The sequence below is a fragment of the Ictalurus punctatus genome, chromosome 5 (assembly GCF_001660625.3).
Source record: "Ictalurus punctatus breed USDA103 chromosome 5, Coco_2.0, whole genome shotgun sequence".
Lineage (NCBI taxonomy): Eukaryota > Metazoa > Chordata > Actinopteri > Siluriformes > Ictaluridae > Ictalurus > Ictalurus punctatus.
Window position 1 is genome coordinate 33,062,423 of NC_030420.2, and position 17,403 is coordinate 33,079,825.

Genomic DNA, 17,403 nt, shown 5'->3' on the forward strand with positions numbered 1-17,403 from the left:
CGCCGAACTTTCCCTCGCGGACGATGTAGTCGAAGGAAGCCAGGGCCTCGGCCGGGGTCCGGTACACGTTAGGGGAGATGAGGTGCACGAGCCAGTCGTCTGCCCATTTACGCCATTTTATTTCCTCTCTGAAAACACACACACACACACACACACACACACACACACACACACACACACACACACATATATACACTCATTCATTGTGTACTGCTATTTTATACAACACTGTGATCAGACTGAGGAAGAAAAGATCACGCGTATCCAGCACCCTACGTGTTAAACGATCATCCAATCACGTTCCAGACGGCCGGTGACATCACAGCCTGGTGATAGTATAATACAGTGCACGGTTTAGAAAAAAACTCGTAGACTCGGAGAAGAGCGGCGTTCTGAACAGCGGGAGGAAATTAACCGGACTAAATAAATAAATAAATAAATAAATAAATAAATCCTTCAGATAAATACATAGTTTAAAATAATGACGTCTTATGAGTTACTGCACTGATGAATTATTCAAATAATGTTCGTTCTTAATAAAAAAAAACACCAAAGAAAAAGAAACATGATAAATCAACTGTGTGTGTGTGTGTGTGTGTGTGTGTGTGTATAATTTCTTTCTATAAATAATAAGTAAAATATTGTTTCAGATATAAATAATTCTTACTTCAATAAAGAGAACAAGAAGAAAGAAAGAAAGAAGGGAAGAAAGAAAAGTAATAAAAACACTGAAAGTGAGAAAGAAAAAAGAAATAAGGAAAGAGCAAATGTAAGAGAGTGAGAGATACAGTGAGAGAGAGAGAGAGACAGATAAATAGAGTGAGAGATAGAGAGAGATAGATAGATATATAGATAGAGAGAGAGAGAGAGAAAGAGAGCGAGAAAGACAGATAGATAAATAGAGAGATAGATAAATAGAGAGATAGAAAGAGAGATTGAGAGAAAGAGAGAGATAGAAAGAGAGATTGAGAGAAAGAGAGAGATAGAAAGAGATTTAGAGAGCGAGAGAGACAGAGATAGATAGATAGAGAGAGAGAAAGAGATAGAGAGAGTGAAAGAGAGTGAGAGAGAGATAGATAGAGAGATAGATTGAAAGATAGAGTGAGAGAGAGAGAGAGAGAGAGAGAGAGAGATAGATAGAGACAGAGAGATAGATTGAAAGAGAGAGAGAGAGTGAGAGAGACAGAGAGATAGATAGCGAGAGATAGAGTGAGAGAGAGAAATAGATAGATAGAGAGATAGATTGAGAGATATTGAGAGAGTGAGAGAGAGATAAATAGAGATGGAGAGCTGTGTCTCACTGCCTGGAGGTTTTCTCAGGGTAGTAGTGCGTGTGTTTGGTTTCGTCCACCATCACCCAGTACTTGTTCCCGAACTCTATCACTTCTTTCCCTCTGTCGTTCTTCCCCTTCATCTCGGGGTAACAGGCCAGGACCTCAGGAACGGACTTCTCCCTGCAGAAGTGTTTAAACCTGATCGTTAATCTCACGCTGAGCCGAGGAAAGGCCCGACGTCCAGTCTGAGACACACTCACCTGCTGATCAGGTACGTCATCAGAGCGCTGATGATGACAGACGAGTCGTTCAGTTGCTGTCCGGGACAGAAGGAGAGAAGAAAGATGGAGTTTAACACACGGGGGGGGGGGCCCTCTTCAGCATGTCACATGACACAAGCGGAAACATAACGGCGGTCTTACGATGCTTTCGTTCACCATCAGGATGGGAACTTTCCTGTACGTGGACCACTTGATTTCCTGCCGCATGACGGGGTTGACCTCCACGACCTCGTACGGGAGGCCATGATAGTCCAGGAAGGCGCGCACTTTACTGCAGAACGGACAGGTCTTATACTGATACAGCGTCAGCTTCAGATCCCACACCACACCTGCTGCCTGAAGAAAAGAGGGTCAAGAACCATTAAACACGAGATACACACTCCAAGAGGCAACAATGGGTTAAGATGGACTTAAAGGTGCGTTAGGTGAGATCGGGGGCGCCGTAACGGGGGGAAGATTACGACCATTCAGCTTTCTCTGAGGAATCGATCGAAATTTAATGTAATCAAACAAAATCTGCTGTACCTGTCCCGGGTGAGTTTATGATTCGTAGTGCGGTTCGTGCGTGAATCGTTTGCTCGAGTCGGTTCGTTTTCATTGAAGTGGAGAATCCCGTTGATAAAACCAGTCCGAATGATTCGTTCACGAATAGAACCGATTCGGTTCTCGAGTTCAACTCACTGATTCAATGATCCGGTTACTGTTTTACATAACCTCCACATTTCTTTCTGGAAATAATAATAATAATAATAATAATAATAATAATAATAATAATAATAATAATAAAGTTCATTGTTCTTGGTACTTGTGGAATAAGAAATTACAAGTTGACAGCTTATAAAGTTATCCAGAAAGCGTTTCTGTGGTGTGTGTATGACACACAGAGAGAGAGAGAGAGAGAGAGAGAGAGAGAGAGAGAGAGTACAATGGTGTTTATTACTTGTACTGTATATATAGTTATTTGTAAATAGTTATAAAACGCATAAAAGTAGGAGTACAAATTAGGCAGGGGACCCAGAAAGCCTAGCGGTGTCCCTGGGTAAGATTAGTGTTTTTCTTTTTCTTCTTCCTCAAGGCTGGTGGGTTGGACATTCAAATGATTTCCGCCCATGTTCGTGAAGCCCCGCCCATGTTTATAAAACCCCGCCCGTGTTCACGAAATCCCGCCCGTGCCCATGAAGCCCCGCCCCCAGGATCTAAGATGACTCTTTGCGTAAGGTAACGCATCCAAAAACAAACAAACTTCCGGACCGGATGTCAGTTTTCCAAACCGGTTTTCTCAGTGACTTAATAAATGTTTGCTAAGGTCCTGGTTTTATGCATTGTTTTATGACCATGTTCTACACATCTTCCAGGTTCTTTTTGTACAAGTAAGGAATAAAAAAAAAATCGACTATCGCACCTTTAAGTGCATGTTTGTTTGTTTTTTTTATTACCAGGTGTTATTAATAACACGGCTATGATGGTGAACGCGACATCACCTGGAGCTGTTGTTCTGCGTGGTGTCTCTGCAGCAGAGTGTGTTTAACGGTGTGGTACAAACCGAGTCCACCTCCGAGCAGGAACGCACACCTGAGCGCCACTCCGCCGCTTCCGGTCCGCCTCACAGCGCGTGCAAAGCCGCGCGGAAAGCCGCTGTAAGCTCGCGCAGAGAGCCGCGTGGAAACCAGTGCCGGATTCCCTCCTGGGAAAGTTGTGCTGTGTGGAAGCAGCCGGCCGACCTTCCCCAAGCTCCTCACGCAGGACGCCGCCATCTTGCTCTGACGTCACACTGCCTGTAGCGCACGCGACACGCGGAAATGAAACCACACGGTCTCATTCGAGTTTAAAGGCTTTTCTAATCATGTATAATAATAATAATAATAATAATAATAATAATAATAATAATAATAAGGAACATGTAGTTATCTTATTTGTACACATATGTATATACATATTATGGTGCTTTCGCAAGAGTGCAATTATTATTATTATTATTATTATTATTATTATTATTATTATTATTATTATTATTTTTAAAAATGGAGTGATGCAAAACTCAACTTTCAAGGTTTTCCAAAGTCCATATTTATGTACAGTGCTGTGAAAAAAGTATTTCTACATATTTATTACTTAATTGTTTCAGATCATCAAACTAATTTTAATATAAGACCAAGACAACTTGAGATTTTTTTTTTTTTTTTTTTGAAGGGAAGAAAAGTTATCCAACAAGAAGTAATCGGTACTTAAAGGGCACAACATCATGACTTTATTCTCAAAATAGTCAGATTTTTTTTCATCGTACTATCAGATAATATGACTTTAATTTCAATATATAATCACTTTATTCACTAAATATTGTCATTTCGTCCGTGTAAAATCAGATATTGAAACGTTTGCCTCTCTATATAATGAATTTGTTCTCAAAATATTGTAATTTATTTTGTGATATCAGACATTACGACCTTATTCTAAAATATTGCAATTCTTTATTGTAATGTCAGACATTAAGACTTTTTCCTCAGTATATTACGACTTCGAGAATTACGTTGTAGAATTAAGTCGTGAGAGTTAAAAAATAACGTTGTAATACCTGATATTATGAGAAAAAAATCGCAAAATTTTGAGAAGCGAGTTGTAGAATTTAGTCACGAGAGTTCAAAAATAGCGATTTTTCTCATAATATCAGATATTCCAATTCTATTTCTCAGTATGACTTTTTTCTCGTAATATATTCTTAACCCATTCATGCATAGTGTCCACACTCATGGACAGTCAATTTAAGGCTTTTTTTTTTTTTAAAGTAAAATATAAGATGTCAGTCAGCTCCAAATCAATTCCGAGCATTACTGCAAATTAGCATAATCTCTTCTGTAGACTATTTGTCGATCTCAACCTTTACTAACTTTCTACATGTAAAAATGTTTTGGGGTTGTTTTTTTTGTTGTTGTTTTTTTGTGCCAGACTCCACTCATTTTGACATTCATTAGATTTGACATTGGGAAAGTATTATTTTTTAAAATTAAAATTATTTCAAGCATACCTTTTAAAAAAATAAAAAAAAACAACTAACTTTTGTACCTATGGATTGATTCTTCCATTTACTAGAAGTAATATTTCGACAGAATCAAAATTTAAACATTACGCAATTAAAAAAAAAAGAAAAGGAAGAGAAAATATAAAATAATCTGGATATGCATATAAATAATATATGCATGAAATGTTTACAGATATATAAATATATATATATGTATTGTTTTTTCAGTATTTACTTCAGTATAAAACGAACAAAAACAAACCAGGCGTTACTAGAGAAGTAAAATGGCGGACACGCCTCCGCCTTTGCGCTACGTCACTTCCGGATGCGGCAAGCCTCCGAGTAGTAGTGGGATTGGAAGCAGCTGAGTTTAGCTCTGATCCTTTAGCTCCGTTAGCATCGAGGCTAATGAATGACAGCTCGCTGTCGCTTTCGCTCATCACCCGCCATCATACACACACTCTCCCCTGCTGCTCGACCATCACAGCTGATTTCACCTGCGGAGGAGAAAGACGAGGAAATGTCCACCATTTTATTCATTACCATCTGAGGAGTCGGCGGTGTTTCCAGGTTAGCTTTAGCATTAGCTCGGATAGCTTTTCTGGGAGCTAGCATAGCTGATTAGCACTGAGGTATGAAACAGTCCGGCTTTGGCATTCTGTTAGAGGAAATGTTCTTAATAAAACATGTTCGATATTATTCAAAACGTTCCATTATTATCACTTTTAACATGATGGGTTGATAATGTCGGCTTAAATCTATCTGCGCTGACCTTTTTAGATACATTTACATTAATTTATGCTATAATATAATATAATGCAATATAATGTCATATAAACTAATAATAATTCCCACTTTTAAAATTTGTTTATATTATTTATTTGACCCTCTTTGTATGTCATTCACGCTCTAATTTTATAATTATTATTATACTTTTATTTGATAAGTTTATTTAAGCTATTCTTCCACATATGAGACATGTTTTTCAAGATTTTGTTCTTCTAAATTTGTTAAATTTTGATTCAGAGCTTTAATATGCATTATTCTTAATTATTATTATTAATATGCATTATTATTATTATTTTATTATTATTATCCACAGAGCATTGATAAATGATTTTTAAAAGCAATATTTGCAGCATATTTGTATTATTTAAGAGTATTATTATTTATTTTTATTATGATTCCATCGTTATTATTGTTATTTTTAATTTTATTAGTTGTCTGTCTATATATTATTTTAAAAAACTATTTACAATAGTGCTTCATTTTTCCGTCTAATGTATGTAAAATAGTAGATTTTTTTAAATCCCATGTTGCTGTTGAATCCTGGATTGTGATTGGTCAGAAGGTGTGGATTCAATTTCTATAAGAGTAGCGCGGGTTTATATTAGCGCGCTCGTTCTGCTATCGTTTCTATAGCAACAGCTCGGTTCGCATATGGCGAGGAGACGTTAATCGAACCTTTTATGGAAGGAGTCTCCAGTGTCGGAGGAAAAGTTTTATCGAATAGCTTTTACTTTCTGGCTGTTCAGACACGAGAGATTAATGACGTGTTAAATATCTACGTGAATTGTTTTTGCCGTATCCCTGACTTCACGTGACCTTTTTACGTGTCTAACGCCGGTGTATTTTTGCGCCGTGGCCTGGTTAGATCTCTCTTCTGTACATGTCCATAGGGTTGCGTTTCATTTCCACACTAATTATTCATGACCCGCAGGTAGAGATCGGCTCCGGCTCGGCAAAAATCACACAGCGCAAGGATTAATCTCAAGGGTTTTCAGGATGAAATAATGGCTCATTTGCTCAGGAGGGATTATTATTATTATTATTATTATTATTATTATTATTAAGTGTGATGCTGTTCTCTAAGTAGACGATATTATTATATATAATTGAGTATAATTACAGTGCATTTGAGTAGGGATTAAATTATTAATGTGGTGTGTAATGAGGTTTTTCCTGGTTTAGTGGTAATAGCCTATGTTTCATTAATATCATCATCATCATCATTATTATTATTATTATTATTATTATTATTATTATTATTATTGTTATCCTTGTTGTTATTATTATTTTTTATTAAATATTATGTAATGAATGAATGCTTTTGTTTATATGATGGTCTTCTGGTTGGTTGAGTGTGATAAAGGTCTGTGTAATCCGGATTAAACTGAATCTGAGTGAACTCTGAGCGCAGAGGCAAAACGTCCGGTCCCGTTCCTTTTCCTAATCCCGTTCCTGTTCCCAATCCCGTTCCTGTTCCCAATCCCAGTCCTGTTCCCAATCCCGTTCCTGTTCCCAATCCCAGTCCTGTTCCCAATCCCTTTCCTTTTCCCAATCCCATTCCTGTTCCAGAATGGTTCCCGTTCCTGTTCCAGAACGGTTCCCAATCCCGTTCCCGATCCCGTTCCTGTTCCAGAAGGGTTCCCGATCCCGTTCCTGTTCCAGAAGGGTTCCCGATCCCGTTCCCGTTCCAGAAGGGTTCCCGTTCCCGTTCCCGTTCCAGAAGGGTTCCCGATCCCGTTCCCGTTCCAGAACGGTTCCCGATCCCGTTCCCGTTCCAGAACGGATCCCGATCCCGTTCCCGTTCCAGAACGGATCCCGATCCCGTTCCCGTTCCAGAACGGATCCCGATCCCGTTCCAGAACGGATCCCGATCCCGTTCCCGTTCCAGAACGGATCCCGATCCCGTTCCTGTTCCAGAACGGTTCCCGATCCCGTTCCAGAACGGTTCCCGATCCCGTTCCAGAACGGTTCCCGATCCCGTTCCCGTTCCAGAACGGTTCCCGATCCCGTTCCGTTCCCAGTCCCGTTCCTAGTCCCATTCCTGTTCCCAGTCCCGTTCCTGTTCCAGTACAGTTCCCAATCCCATTCCCAATCCCGTTCCCAGACTCGTTCCCATTCCCAGTATGGTTCCCCATTGCGTTCCCAATCCAAATCTAGGAAAATCAGCAGCGCTTCATCTACAGAGAAACAACGACTTCTGTAGGAGGCTTTACTGTGATATTGTTGAATCATCTTTGTTACATCATCTCTCTCTCTCTCTCTCCTTTTTCTTTCTCTTTTTCTTTCTCTCTCTCACTTTCTCTCACAATTTCTTTATTTATGTCTCTGTCTCTATCTGTTTCTCTCTCGTTCGCGCTCTCTTTCTCTCTCTCTCTCTCTCTCTCTCTCTCACACACACACACACACACGGTCTCTCTCATCCATCTGTGTGTCTGTCTCTGTATCTCTCTCTCTCTATCTATTTCTCTCTTTCTTGGTCTCTCTTTATATCTGTTTATTGTTCTGTCTCTTTCCCTGTCTGTCTGTCTCTCTCTCTCTCTCTCTCTCTCTCTCTCTCTCTCTCTCTCTCTCTCTCTCTCTCTCTCTCTCCTACAGTTGACGATGAATGGCCTGTCTGTCAGTGAGCTGTGTTGCCTGTTCTGCTGTCCTCCATGCCCGAGCCGTATCGCCGCTAAGTTGGCCTTCCTGCCTCCCGAGCCCACCTACACCCTCCTGCCCGATCTGGAAGCAGGCCCGGTGTCCACCAGCTCCACCACGGCGCCTGGTCTGCGCTCTCGAGGAGGCTCTGCAGGAGGAGGAGGAGGAGGAGGTGCCGGCGGTGGCGCTGTCGTAGGTGTAGGCGGGGGTGTTGGAGGAGGTGTAGGAGGAGGAGAGGGGCGCTGGAAGCTCCATCTCACAGAACGGGCCGAGTTTCAGTATTCCCAGCGGGAGCTGGACGTCACCGAAGTGTTCCTGACGCGCTCGAGTCGAGGGAACCGAGTGGGCTGCATGTACATCCGCTGCGCTCCCACAGCACGGTGAGGCACACCGACACCAGACCCCTAAAACACCATCGCACTACCTCGCTGTACACATCATTATATATCGTTTCCCCAACAAAACATCACCTGGGGGCAGCAAGGAAATCTAAAAACACCAACACTTCATGATGATCGTGATCCTTAGAAAAGCACCGAGCAGGTGCACGTGCAGTTTATCTGCTTTTATTGACATTTTATCACCAGATTATTCACAGTTTATAACTCCTTACGTCTATTTACAATCCCGGCTTGATAACGAGTCCAAAAAATCGCCGACCACATGCTACAGCAGCGACGTGACGTGCACACAAGACGTGTTGTGTGTGCCTGGCCACGCCCCCTTCTTTTCCTTTCTCAGCATCGCTCCAAAGCCAAGGTCAGTCGGTGACGACGGCGTATTGCACACGATGCAAAATGCCAAACCCCACCCTCACTACCCTGCCCGCGGACGCAGAAACGTCCGCTCCGTCTCCATCGCTCCCGCTCGTAACCGCGCTCGACTAGAGGTGTGGGCGGGACCGATTCTCTCATGATCCAGCTCAAGGGGCCGTTCATGTTCGTTTGTGAGAAACAACGAGCGGTTAGTTTAACATCGAACAGCGTCACGTCTCACACCGCTAGTCTCAAACGGACGCTCGAATCTTACTGGCGAAAAAGAAAATATCCGTCCGCATCATGTTCCTGCGTATTTCTATATTCCGAGTAAATCTACTATCTTTCTTCTCGTCCTATTTACATGCTTGTCCTTTCTTTTCCATTCTTGTTCCTGCTTTCTCTCTCTCTCACTCCCTCTCCCCCTCTCCCTCTCTCTATCTCTCTCCCCCTCCCTCCCTCCCTCTCTCTGTGTGTGTGCTATCTTTAAACGCTGCTCAGATGTTCCCGCTCTCTCTCCTCCCTTTGCGTTTTTTTTCTTCTTCCTCAGTTCTCTCTGTTTCCTTCGTGTGTGTTTGTGTGTGGTAAAAAAGGTCACGTGGTCAAACGTCAAAACCGTCTTATTTTAAAACCGGATTAATTCTATTGTTTGATATACAAAAAGCTCCACACAGGAAGTACGGACTTGGAGGAATTCCCTCGAACAGGAAAAGCGAGTCGCGGGCCGATCAGGACCGTGTTACCGTGGTAACGGCATCCGGTCTGTTATTTTGTTTAGTTGTTCCGTGCTAATCATAGGAAGACACGCACGAACGCAGTTAAACGGTTGAACATGTTTAGCGATGTCCTACAATACCTACCTCAGAGGGCATCGGAAATGAGCCGGAGGTGCCGTAACCCGCGCTCGCAAAGGTGTTCGAGAACTGTCGCACGCGAGAGCGCTTCACTTCCGTGAGCGCCGAGACACTCCGCTTCCTTCCCCTCGCTCGTTTGAGTAATTAAACTAAAAGAAAGCAATTTTCTAAGCTTTATTTATTAGCGTCCTGACTGTCTGTGCTTTCAAAACAATAAATAAATATTTTTAAATATAAAAGAGTGTTTTTCCGAGGTGTATTTTATTAAACCGCCGTTTTTAACGTTTTAAATAGTGACGTAACGATCACAGGTATGCGATATCTTTTTATTTATTTATTTATTTTTATTTATTTATTTATTTTAATAGCTATTTATTTAGTTTTGAAGTAGTTGCAGATCCGAACGTTTTTTAAAAAATCTTTCTTTAATGTTAACCTTTCTGATTTTATCATTCCGACAGCGACGCTTAAAACCGCGGCGCCGGTCTCACGGGGAAACCGCTTGAACACGCCCGAGTCCGTCTCTCTCTCTCCCGACGCCGTCGATATCGTTCCGAACCTTCGGCCTGGTTGGAGCAGCGCTGGGAGGAGAACGTGATCGGACGTGTTTGAAGAAACGTTGCAGGGTGTTTCAGATAAAAGCGCATTCCTGTTTAATTAGTTTCACACACACACACACACACACACACACGTGTGAAAGTGAAAGCACTAGACTAGAGTAGACTTAACCCCAGGTTAAAGTTTGCAGGTTTTAAGCTAAATATTGATCCAGGGTGTGATCTGCATGAAGGTGACTCCGTCAAGCCCCGCCCATCCAGCCGTCATTCCAGGTTTAATTACAGTTTAACGACTTTATAACTCTCTTTATCATCTCGACCTGATTGCATACGATTCTGATGCGTTGCAGGTTATTTTTGCTGAAAACAGAAGACGTCTTTCGCTGCAGTATCGAAAAGTCTGTGTGGATGTGATATCGGATTTTGTTTTATTTTTTTAAAACACGTATAAACATTGATGTGTTAGACTTTTTTTAGTACACCTGGGCGACTAGGAACAGGAGACTGTTTCACAGGGGTATAAATATGAGGTAACACCCAGGCCAAATCCCCTTCGTCATTCATAACAAGGAAACGACCAAGGAATATAGCTGTGATTAATCACATTGGGATGGAGCGCTGCAGAACGAGCTAATCTGTGTGTGTGTGTGTGTGTGTGTGTGTGTCCCGGGCAGGTTCACCGTGCTCTTTTCCCACGGTAACGCTGTAGATCTGGGGCAGATGAGCAGTTTTTACATCGGCCTGGGGACGCGCATCAACTGCAACATCTTCTCCTACGACTACTCGGGCTACGGCGTGAGCACGGGAAAACCGTCCGAGAAGAACCTGTACGCGGACATCGACGCGGCGTGGCAGGCTCTACGCACGCGGTAACGCGCGACGCTGACGTTAACAGCAGTGTGTTTGCGATGGGTCACGTCTCTACCGTTATCTTCTGCACCTTCTTAACATGTACCTTTCACCTGGAAACGTTGCTGTGTGTAGTTCACCTTTAACGAGCGCACTAGATGCGCCTTCCTAAGTAGAGGGTGCTACAAAGGCACATGATAAAGGTTCAGAAAGTATGCTTGAGAGTACCACCTGAGCGACACGGAGAAATGCCGAGATAGAATAGGAGAAAATAGAAAGTACGTGAGTTAACGCGCTCGAAATATTTTTTTTGGTCGTCTCAGGTACGGCATCAGCCCCGAGAACATCATCCTGTACGGGCAGAGCATCGGCACGGTGCCCACGGTGGACCTGGCGTCGCGGTACGAGTGTGCGGCCGTCATCCTGCACTCTCCGCTCACCTCGGGCATGAGGGTCGCCTTCCCCGACACCAAGAAGACCTACTGCTTCGACGCGTTCCCCAAGTGAGTCCCCCCCGAAACACGCCCCGGCTTCCCTTACGGCTAAATCCAAACAGCAGTGAAACGAAATACAAAAAAACTCAACAACAACACAAGAATGAAAACAAACACAGTAAATCAATCAAGACTTGGGGGGGGGGGGGTTCTGTCTGAAACACTAGAACTCGGACCTAGATACAGAATGTGAATGTGACTGAAAGGAATGAAAAAAGAAAGAAAGGGTGGGAGGGAGAGAGAAAGAAAAAAGGGACAGAGAGAAAAAGGGTATAATGAGAGAGAGAGAGAGAGTTTAAGCGAAAGACCGGAAGGGGGGCAAAAAAAGAACAAAGGAACAGCATGCAATAAACGGATATAAAAATGAACAGGAAAAAAAGAAAAAGTAGGAATGGGGAGGAAAGGAGGGGAGAGAAGGAAGGGAATGTAAGAAAAGGAGGGAAAGTTGAAATTATTGATTATTTCCATCTCTCTCTGTCTCTCTCTCTCTCTCTGTGTGTGTGTGTGTCTCTCTCTCTCTCTCTCTCTCTCTCTCTCTCTGTCTCTCTCTCTCTCTCTCTCTGTGTGTGTGTGTGTGTCTCTCTCTCTCTCTCTCTCTCTCTCTCTCTGTCTCTCTCTCTCTCTCTCTGTGTGTGTGTGTGTCTCTCTCTCTCTCTCTCTCTCTCTCTCTCTCTCTCTGTCTCTCACTCTGTCTCTCTCTCTCTCTCTGTCTCTCTCTCTCTCTCTGTCTCTCACTCTGTCTCTCTTGGTGTGTCTCTCTCTCTCTCTCTCTGTGTCTCTGTGTGTGTGTGTGTCTCTCTCTCTCTCTCTCTCTCTCTCTCTCTCTGTGTCTGTGTGTGTGTGTGTCTCTCTCTCTCTCTCTCTCTCTCTCTCTCTCTCTCTCTCTCTCTCTCTCTCTCTCTAGCATAGAGAAGGTGTCGAAGATCACGTCTCCGGTGTTGATCATCCACGGGACGGAGGACGAGGTGATCGATTTCTCGCACGGCCTGGCCCTGTACGAGCGCTGCCCCAAAGCTGTGGAGCCGCTGTGGGTGGAGGGGGCGGGGCACAACGACATCGAGCTCTACAGCCAGTACCTGGAACGTCTGCGCAGGTTCATCGGCCAAGAACTGGCAATTCAGCACACCTGAGCACCTCCTACACATCTCCACTCCCCCCCTCTATCTCCCTCTCTCCCTCTCTCTCTCTCTCCCTCTCCCCCTCTCTCTCTCTCTCTCTGACCCGTTTACACTTCCTCTTTCATGCATCCTCAATAATTAGGATTTCATGTTTCACGATGAATAAAGCGCGGGTAGAGATGCACCCAGGACTGCTCTGAAACGGACATAAACAGAATAGCAATGTATAATTGGTGTACTTTATTTATTTAATAGCTATTTCCACAGAGATTATCAACCGGAATAAACCGCCGAGTGCTCAGAGAAACAACGCTACCTCGAGGGACGAAATAACACTTTTTCCGTTTGCCATAAGGGATCTGTAATTATAAATCAATAAAAAAAAAATGTTTTTTGATAAATTATAAAGTTACGTAAGATAAATATCATATCAAATATAAAATGAATTAATCCTATTTCTTTTATATCATTTATTTAACTTCCCCCCTTCTCTCTCTCTGTTAAAACTCTCTGTGAGTTGGCTTTTATGGAGAAAAGGGGCGGGGCCGAGCGGATTTCAACATTTCGGGCATTGTTTCGGTTGGAGAAAGGGACGCTTCCTTATACGTATGTTTTGGGGGGTAATTATTGTTCTATTATTTAGTTATTGTTCTATTATTATTAGTAATTATTCTATTACTGAGAATAGGTACTAGGATAATTACGTATTCGGATTGGTTGTTTTTAAAACTTTAAACAAGTTTCCGCCCAATCCAGATGTGTTAAGCGGACGTGTAAACGGAGTCTCTCTTACTTCCTTTCTTTCTGTCTGTCTCTGTCTCGGTTTTTCCTCTCTCTCTTTTTATATTGTCGACACGTCTCCGGTGGGAGCGAGACCGGTGTCGATAAACCGGCGCGGACTCCTCCACGTTTATACGGACTCCGTTGTTGTTCGGAGCGACTCGATGCTGACGACCGACCGCGGAGGCTCTCGCTACTTTGATGCGGTTGTTCTGACCTCCTCTCTGTGTGTGTGTGTGTGTGTGTGTGTGTGTGTGTGTGTGTGTGTGTCCTCGATGAGCGACAGTGCTGGAAAACACCCCAGGCTCGAACGTCTTTCTCTTCCTCGATCGGTAGAGTTTACGGGAGCCTTCCTACGTTAATTAGCGTCGTTATTGCTGCGATTAAACTGCGCCCCGTTTTGTTTTTTTTTATTATTATTATTATTATTATTATTAACGCGTGCGCTCTTTTCCTTCTGAGTTTTAAAGGTTCCGTACCCCGTCGTTAAGCTCCATTTGGTCATTCGGCGTAGCGACGTAATGAGCTGACTAATAACCGCGGGATTAGTATACAGCTGTGGAATGTGTGACCTCGGGCCAGCGTCTTAGAACACGATATCCATGAAAGCGGGTGGTTTTTCCTTCCCCGTATGCGGTCACACACGTCCTATTTGTGCGTGAGACACGAAACCGAGCCCCTACCACATCCGAGGAACAGGTGTGTGACGCTGTGATTCTCGCTGTCTCACCCCAGGGGGTGCTGGAGTGAAAAGACACGCGATATTTCGCTCGAGGCGGAGATGAACCAAAGATGCCGATCTCTAGCGTTTGTCTCCGACGGATCAGAATCTCAGACCTACCACAATCCCTATTCTTCAATCATCGACCCCGCCTCACCCCGGGGTGACTCGTGACTCATCCGTTCACCTTTAACCCGTCTCCTTTAATGTCCCGTTTTAGACTATCGCGGTACGTCACGCTGACCATGCGATAAACCTTTACTTCTTTGCATATGAACGATCATTGTTTAGAAATATGTTGACGTTAGCGTTCGAGACAAAGCCTTTATGGCGAATCAAAATGGCAGCTACGTTAATATTTTACAAAACTGGCGAGTAGGAACGTACCGGCTCCGGAGATATCCGTTACGGTTTTCAGAACGAAGTACCTGTATACGTGTACCCACGAACACCGTCCTTAATTTAACGGATTTAGATGTATTTTTCAGAATTCACCCGAATTTTAAGTCTCTTCAAATGCAGTACAGAGTGTATCCAGTAGGGGGCGATGATGACCGAGATCTCCGATCTCAGCAGCTATGTTTTTTTTTTGTTGTTGTTTATTTGCGGAAAACTACTCTAACCGGCCGAGCGCGCGTCGTGACGACGTCACATGGCGCGTCTTCGTGTAACTTAGAAATTTTTCCTGGGTTTCGCGTTTAATTTCGGCGAGAGGCGTGAGGGACCGATCTATCATACGATGCAATTTCCTTAACCTCTGATCGATGATGTGATTCTCAGGTAGCGTTAATTCGCGAGTGATGACGTAGATAAGAACTGTTTAAAAAAAAAAAAAACACACACACGATCACGTTACGAAGTTACAGTCCGATCCTCTCGCTGGTGGCAGTTTATCGTTTTTTTTTTTTTTTCCTTCTTGTTTTTTTCCCAGTAATATAATGACTTCTAATGAAGAACAATCGGTTTATGATCGTTGCATGGATGCATTTCGATCGGAATCACGGATTCGCGACACACTCGCTACACACCTGAACAGATGAATAGACTGAGATTCAAACGAATAATAAAGAAGCGTCCAACCGTCAACAATGGTGCTTTTATTTAGGAACCAGGACAGAAGTGTAAAAGTGAAAATGCCCTGCAGGCGTAGAGAGCTCGTGGTCTGTGCGGCGATGATGGAAATGAAATAAAGGGGCGCGGCAGGTGTGAACGCAGCCGTAGACAAACCGTGGCGTGTGTGGAAGACGAAAGACTGGAGCCAAGGTGCTGGACAAAGCTCAAACTGTCCGAGGATCAGCTGTGGAGCTGCTGTTTGGTGTGTGTGTGTGGGGGTGGGGGCCACAAGTGTTTGGGGGGACAAGTGCAACACAGGGGCAGGCTTTGGGAATGAGGATTAAATTGTGAGAATACTGTGTGTGTGTGTGTGTGTGTGTGTGTGTGTGTGTGTGTGTGTGTGTGTGTGAGAGAGAGAGAGAGGTTTCATGGAGGACCCAGACGGACTCGTTTCGAAGCTCCAGACCAACGTTTAGATTCTGAACTGATTTTTTTTTTTTTTTTCTCTTCCTGATTTAAAGAAGCTTAAGTTATACGAGACTTTTGTAAAAGCACTCGGATGGACGTACTGTATCATATTTACACACACACACACACACACACACACACACACACACATACACACATGTACATGACATTTTCTTCCTTAGGGGTATTTTTTATTTTTTTAATTGATTTATTTTCTCCTCTTCCTCGGGGTTAAACGGGTTTTCCAGGTGGTGTGTTTATTGTCATGGTTGTGTCCACTTACACATTGTTTACTGTAATATATAATAATAATAATAATAATAATTATAATAATAATAATAATTATAATGATTATAAAACTGTTGTTTTTAGTTTTTCCAGATTAAAGATGATCTTAGAGAATTAAAAAAGGATGAATTGATTATAAGAGTGAAGCGTTGTTATTCAGTACGATTCTGAGGTTGTGTGTGTGTGTGTGTGTGTGTGTGTGTGTGTGTCTCAAAGCGCATTTTAACAGCAACAGATGGACTCTCTCATACGTCCCAATTATCTTTTCTGTTTTAATGGTCTGCTCCGCACAGCCTGTAAAATGATGGAGGCCGAGACGCTTCACACGGACAGATGGAGCTGAAGACACACACACACACACACACACACACACACACACACCTGCGTCGTTCTTACAAGACTGCATGTGTGGTTTAAGTCGGTGTTAAGCTCTCCAGCTGTGTGTGTGTGTGTGTGTGAGAGTGAGAGAGAGAGAGAGAGAGAGAGAAAGCGAGAGGTCGATACCTGAACACAGCCGGCTTTCCTTCAACAACACACACAAACACAAACACAGTATGTGTCGGTCAGTCCTGCCTGAGGCTCTAAAATCTGGGAAAGGGTAAACACATAACACGTTATCGTTACCATAGAAACCGCTCCTTCACAGGGACGTGTACAGCAGACGCGCCACGTGAACAGACCGTGAGATGTGGTGAGGTTTTCTGTGAAGGGCACGTCCGTGTAACGTTTATGGAAGGAGTCTCCAGTGTCGGCGCTTTCTGACCGTCGGGTTGTGGCGATTTGTTTGTTTATTTTATTTTGTTGTCAGAACCTGCCACAAGTCACACAAAATGTGACTGGAAATGGAAAACCAGTGCAGTGTGGCTCTTTTAATGAATACACAGATCATAATCGTTGGCACATTGCTGCAGTGGAGGAGGAATTAAACACTCCAGGAAGCGCTGTTAGTGGAAAATAATAATAATAATAATAATAATAATAATCTCCATCACACATTGTGTGTGTTTGTGCTGGATTGAATGGTCCAGACTCGCTACAGTGCGTGTCTGGTGTCTCTAGGTGGCGCTCCTGATCCATTTCTGAACCCTGACCGAGCGTTTTGATGTGAAGTAGAAAGACTCGGGGTGTGGTAACAAAGTCGGTTTTAATTAACTGGAGGAGAGAGAGTCGTTTTAAACACGTTCAAAGAAAACTCCGGAAGACCTTTTTTTTTTGGGGGGGGGGTAGAGTTTTTGAATCGACGAAGAGGCGAGGAGAGAAGAGTGCCGCGTCTCCGGTTCCCTTCCTGCTGCTTGTTAGAGAAACGACTGTAAAGGTCGGGAGATGAAATGGTTTAACTCTAACGCTCCGCAGGAACGGTACAGCTACGACGCTCCTTCACACGCGTCCTCCGTTTAAACCTGGCGTTCCTCTCCTCTCGCACGGCGCGACTCGCGAATGCCTTTCATACAGAATGAACCTATAAGGAT

General features: G+C 43.4%; 2 protein-coding genes across 5 annotated transcripts in view; one reads left to right on the forward strand and one right to left on the reverse strand.

Annotated features, from left to right (window-relative positions):
• The window catches only part of ptgesl (prostaglandin E synthase 2-like), a 7,185-nt gene extending 3,857 nt beyond the window's left edge, over positions 1-3,328 (reverse strand). The window contains exons 1-5 of the mRNA XM_017467435.3: positions 3,037-3,328; positions 1,697-1,891; positions 1,535-1,590; positions 1,302-1,454; positions 1-128 (exon numbers count right to left, since the gene is read on the reverse strand). The exon at positions 1-128 is cut by the window's left edge and continues 73 nt beyond it. Of these exons, the coding sequence (XP_017322924.1) occupies positions 1-128; positions 1,302-1,454; positions 1,535-1,590; positions 1,697-1,891; positions 3,037-3,309 (805 nt within the window). The 5' untranslated portion in view covers positions 3,310-3,328. The remainder of the gene's footprint in view (positions 129-1,301; positions 1,455-1,534; positions 1,591-1,696; positions 1,892-3,036) is intronic.
• A 1,476-nt stretch (positions 3,329-4,804) lies between these two features.
• Positions 4,805-16,067, forward strand: abhd17ab (abhydrolase domain containing 17A, depalmitoylase b). 4 transcript variants are annotated; one of them, XM_017467444.3, is made up of 5 exons: positions 4,823-5,203; positions 7,956-8,377; positions 10,838-11,032; positions 11,336-11,515; positions 12,411-16,067. In XM_017467444.3, exons 2-5 carry the CDS (start codon positions 7,962-7,964, stop codon positions 12,634-12,636), a joined length of 1,017 nt encoding a protein of 338 aa, XP_017322933.1. In that variant the 5' UTR covers positions 4,823-5,203; positions 7,956-7,961; the 3' UTR covers positions 12,637-16,067. The 4 variants fall into 4 exon arrangements, with proteins under 4 accessions (XP_017322934.1, XP_017322933.1, XP_047011697.1 ...); XM_017467443.3 differs by having other exon boundaries at positions 4,830-5,141; XM_017467445.3 differs by lacking the exon at positions 10,838-11,032 and having other exon boundaries at positions 4,805-5,141.
• Positions 16,068-17,403: the final 1,336 nt, after the last annotated feature.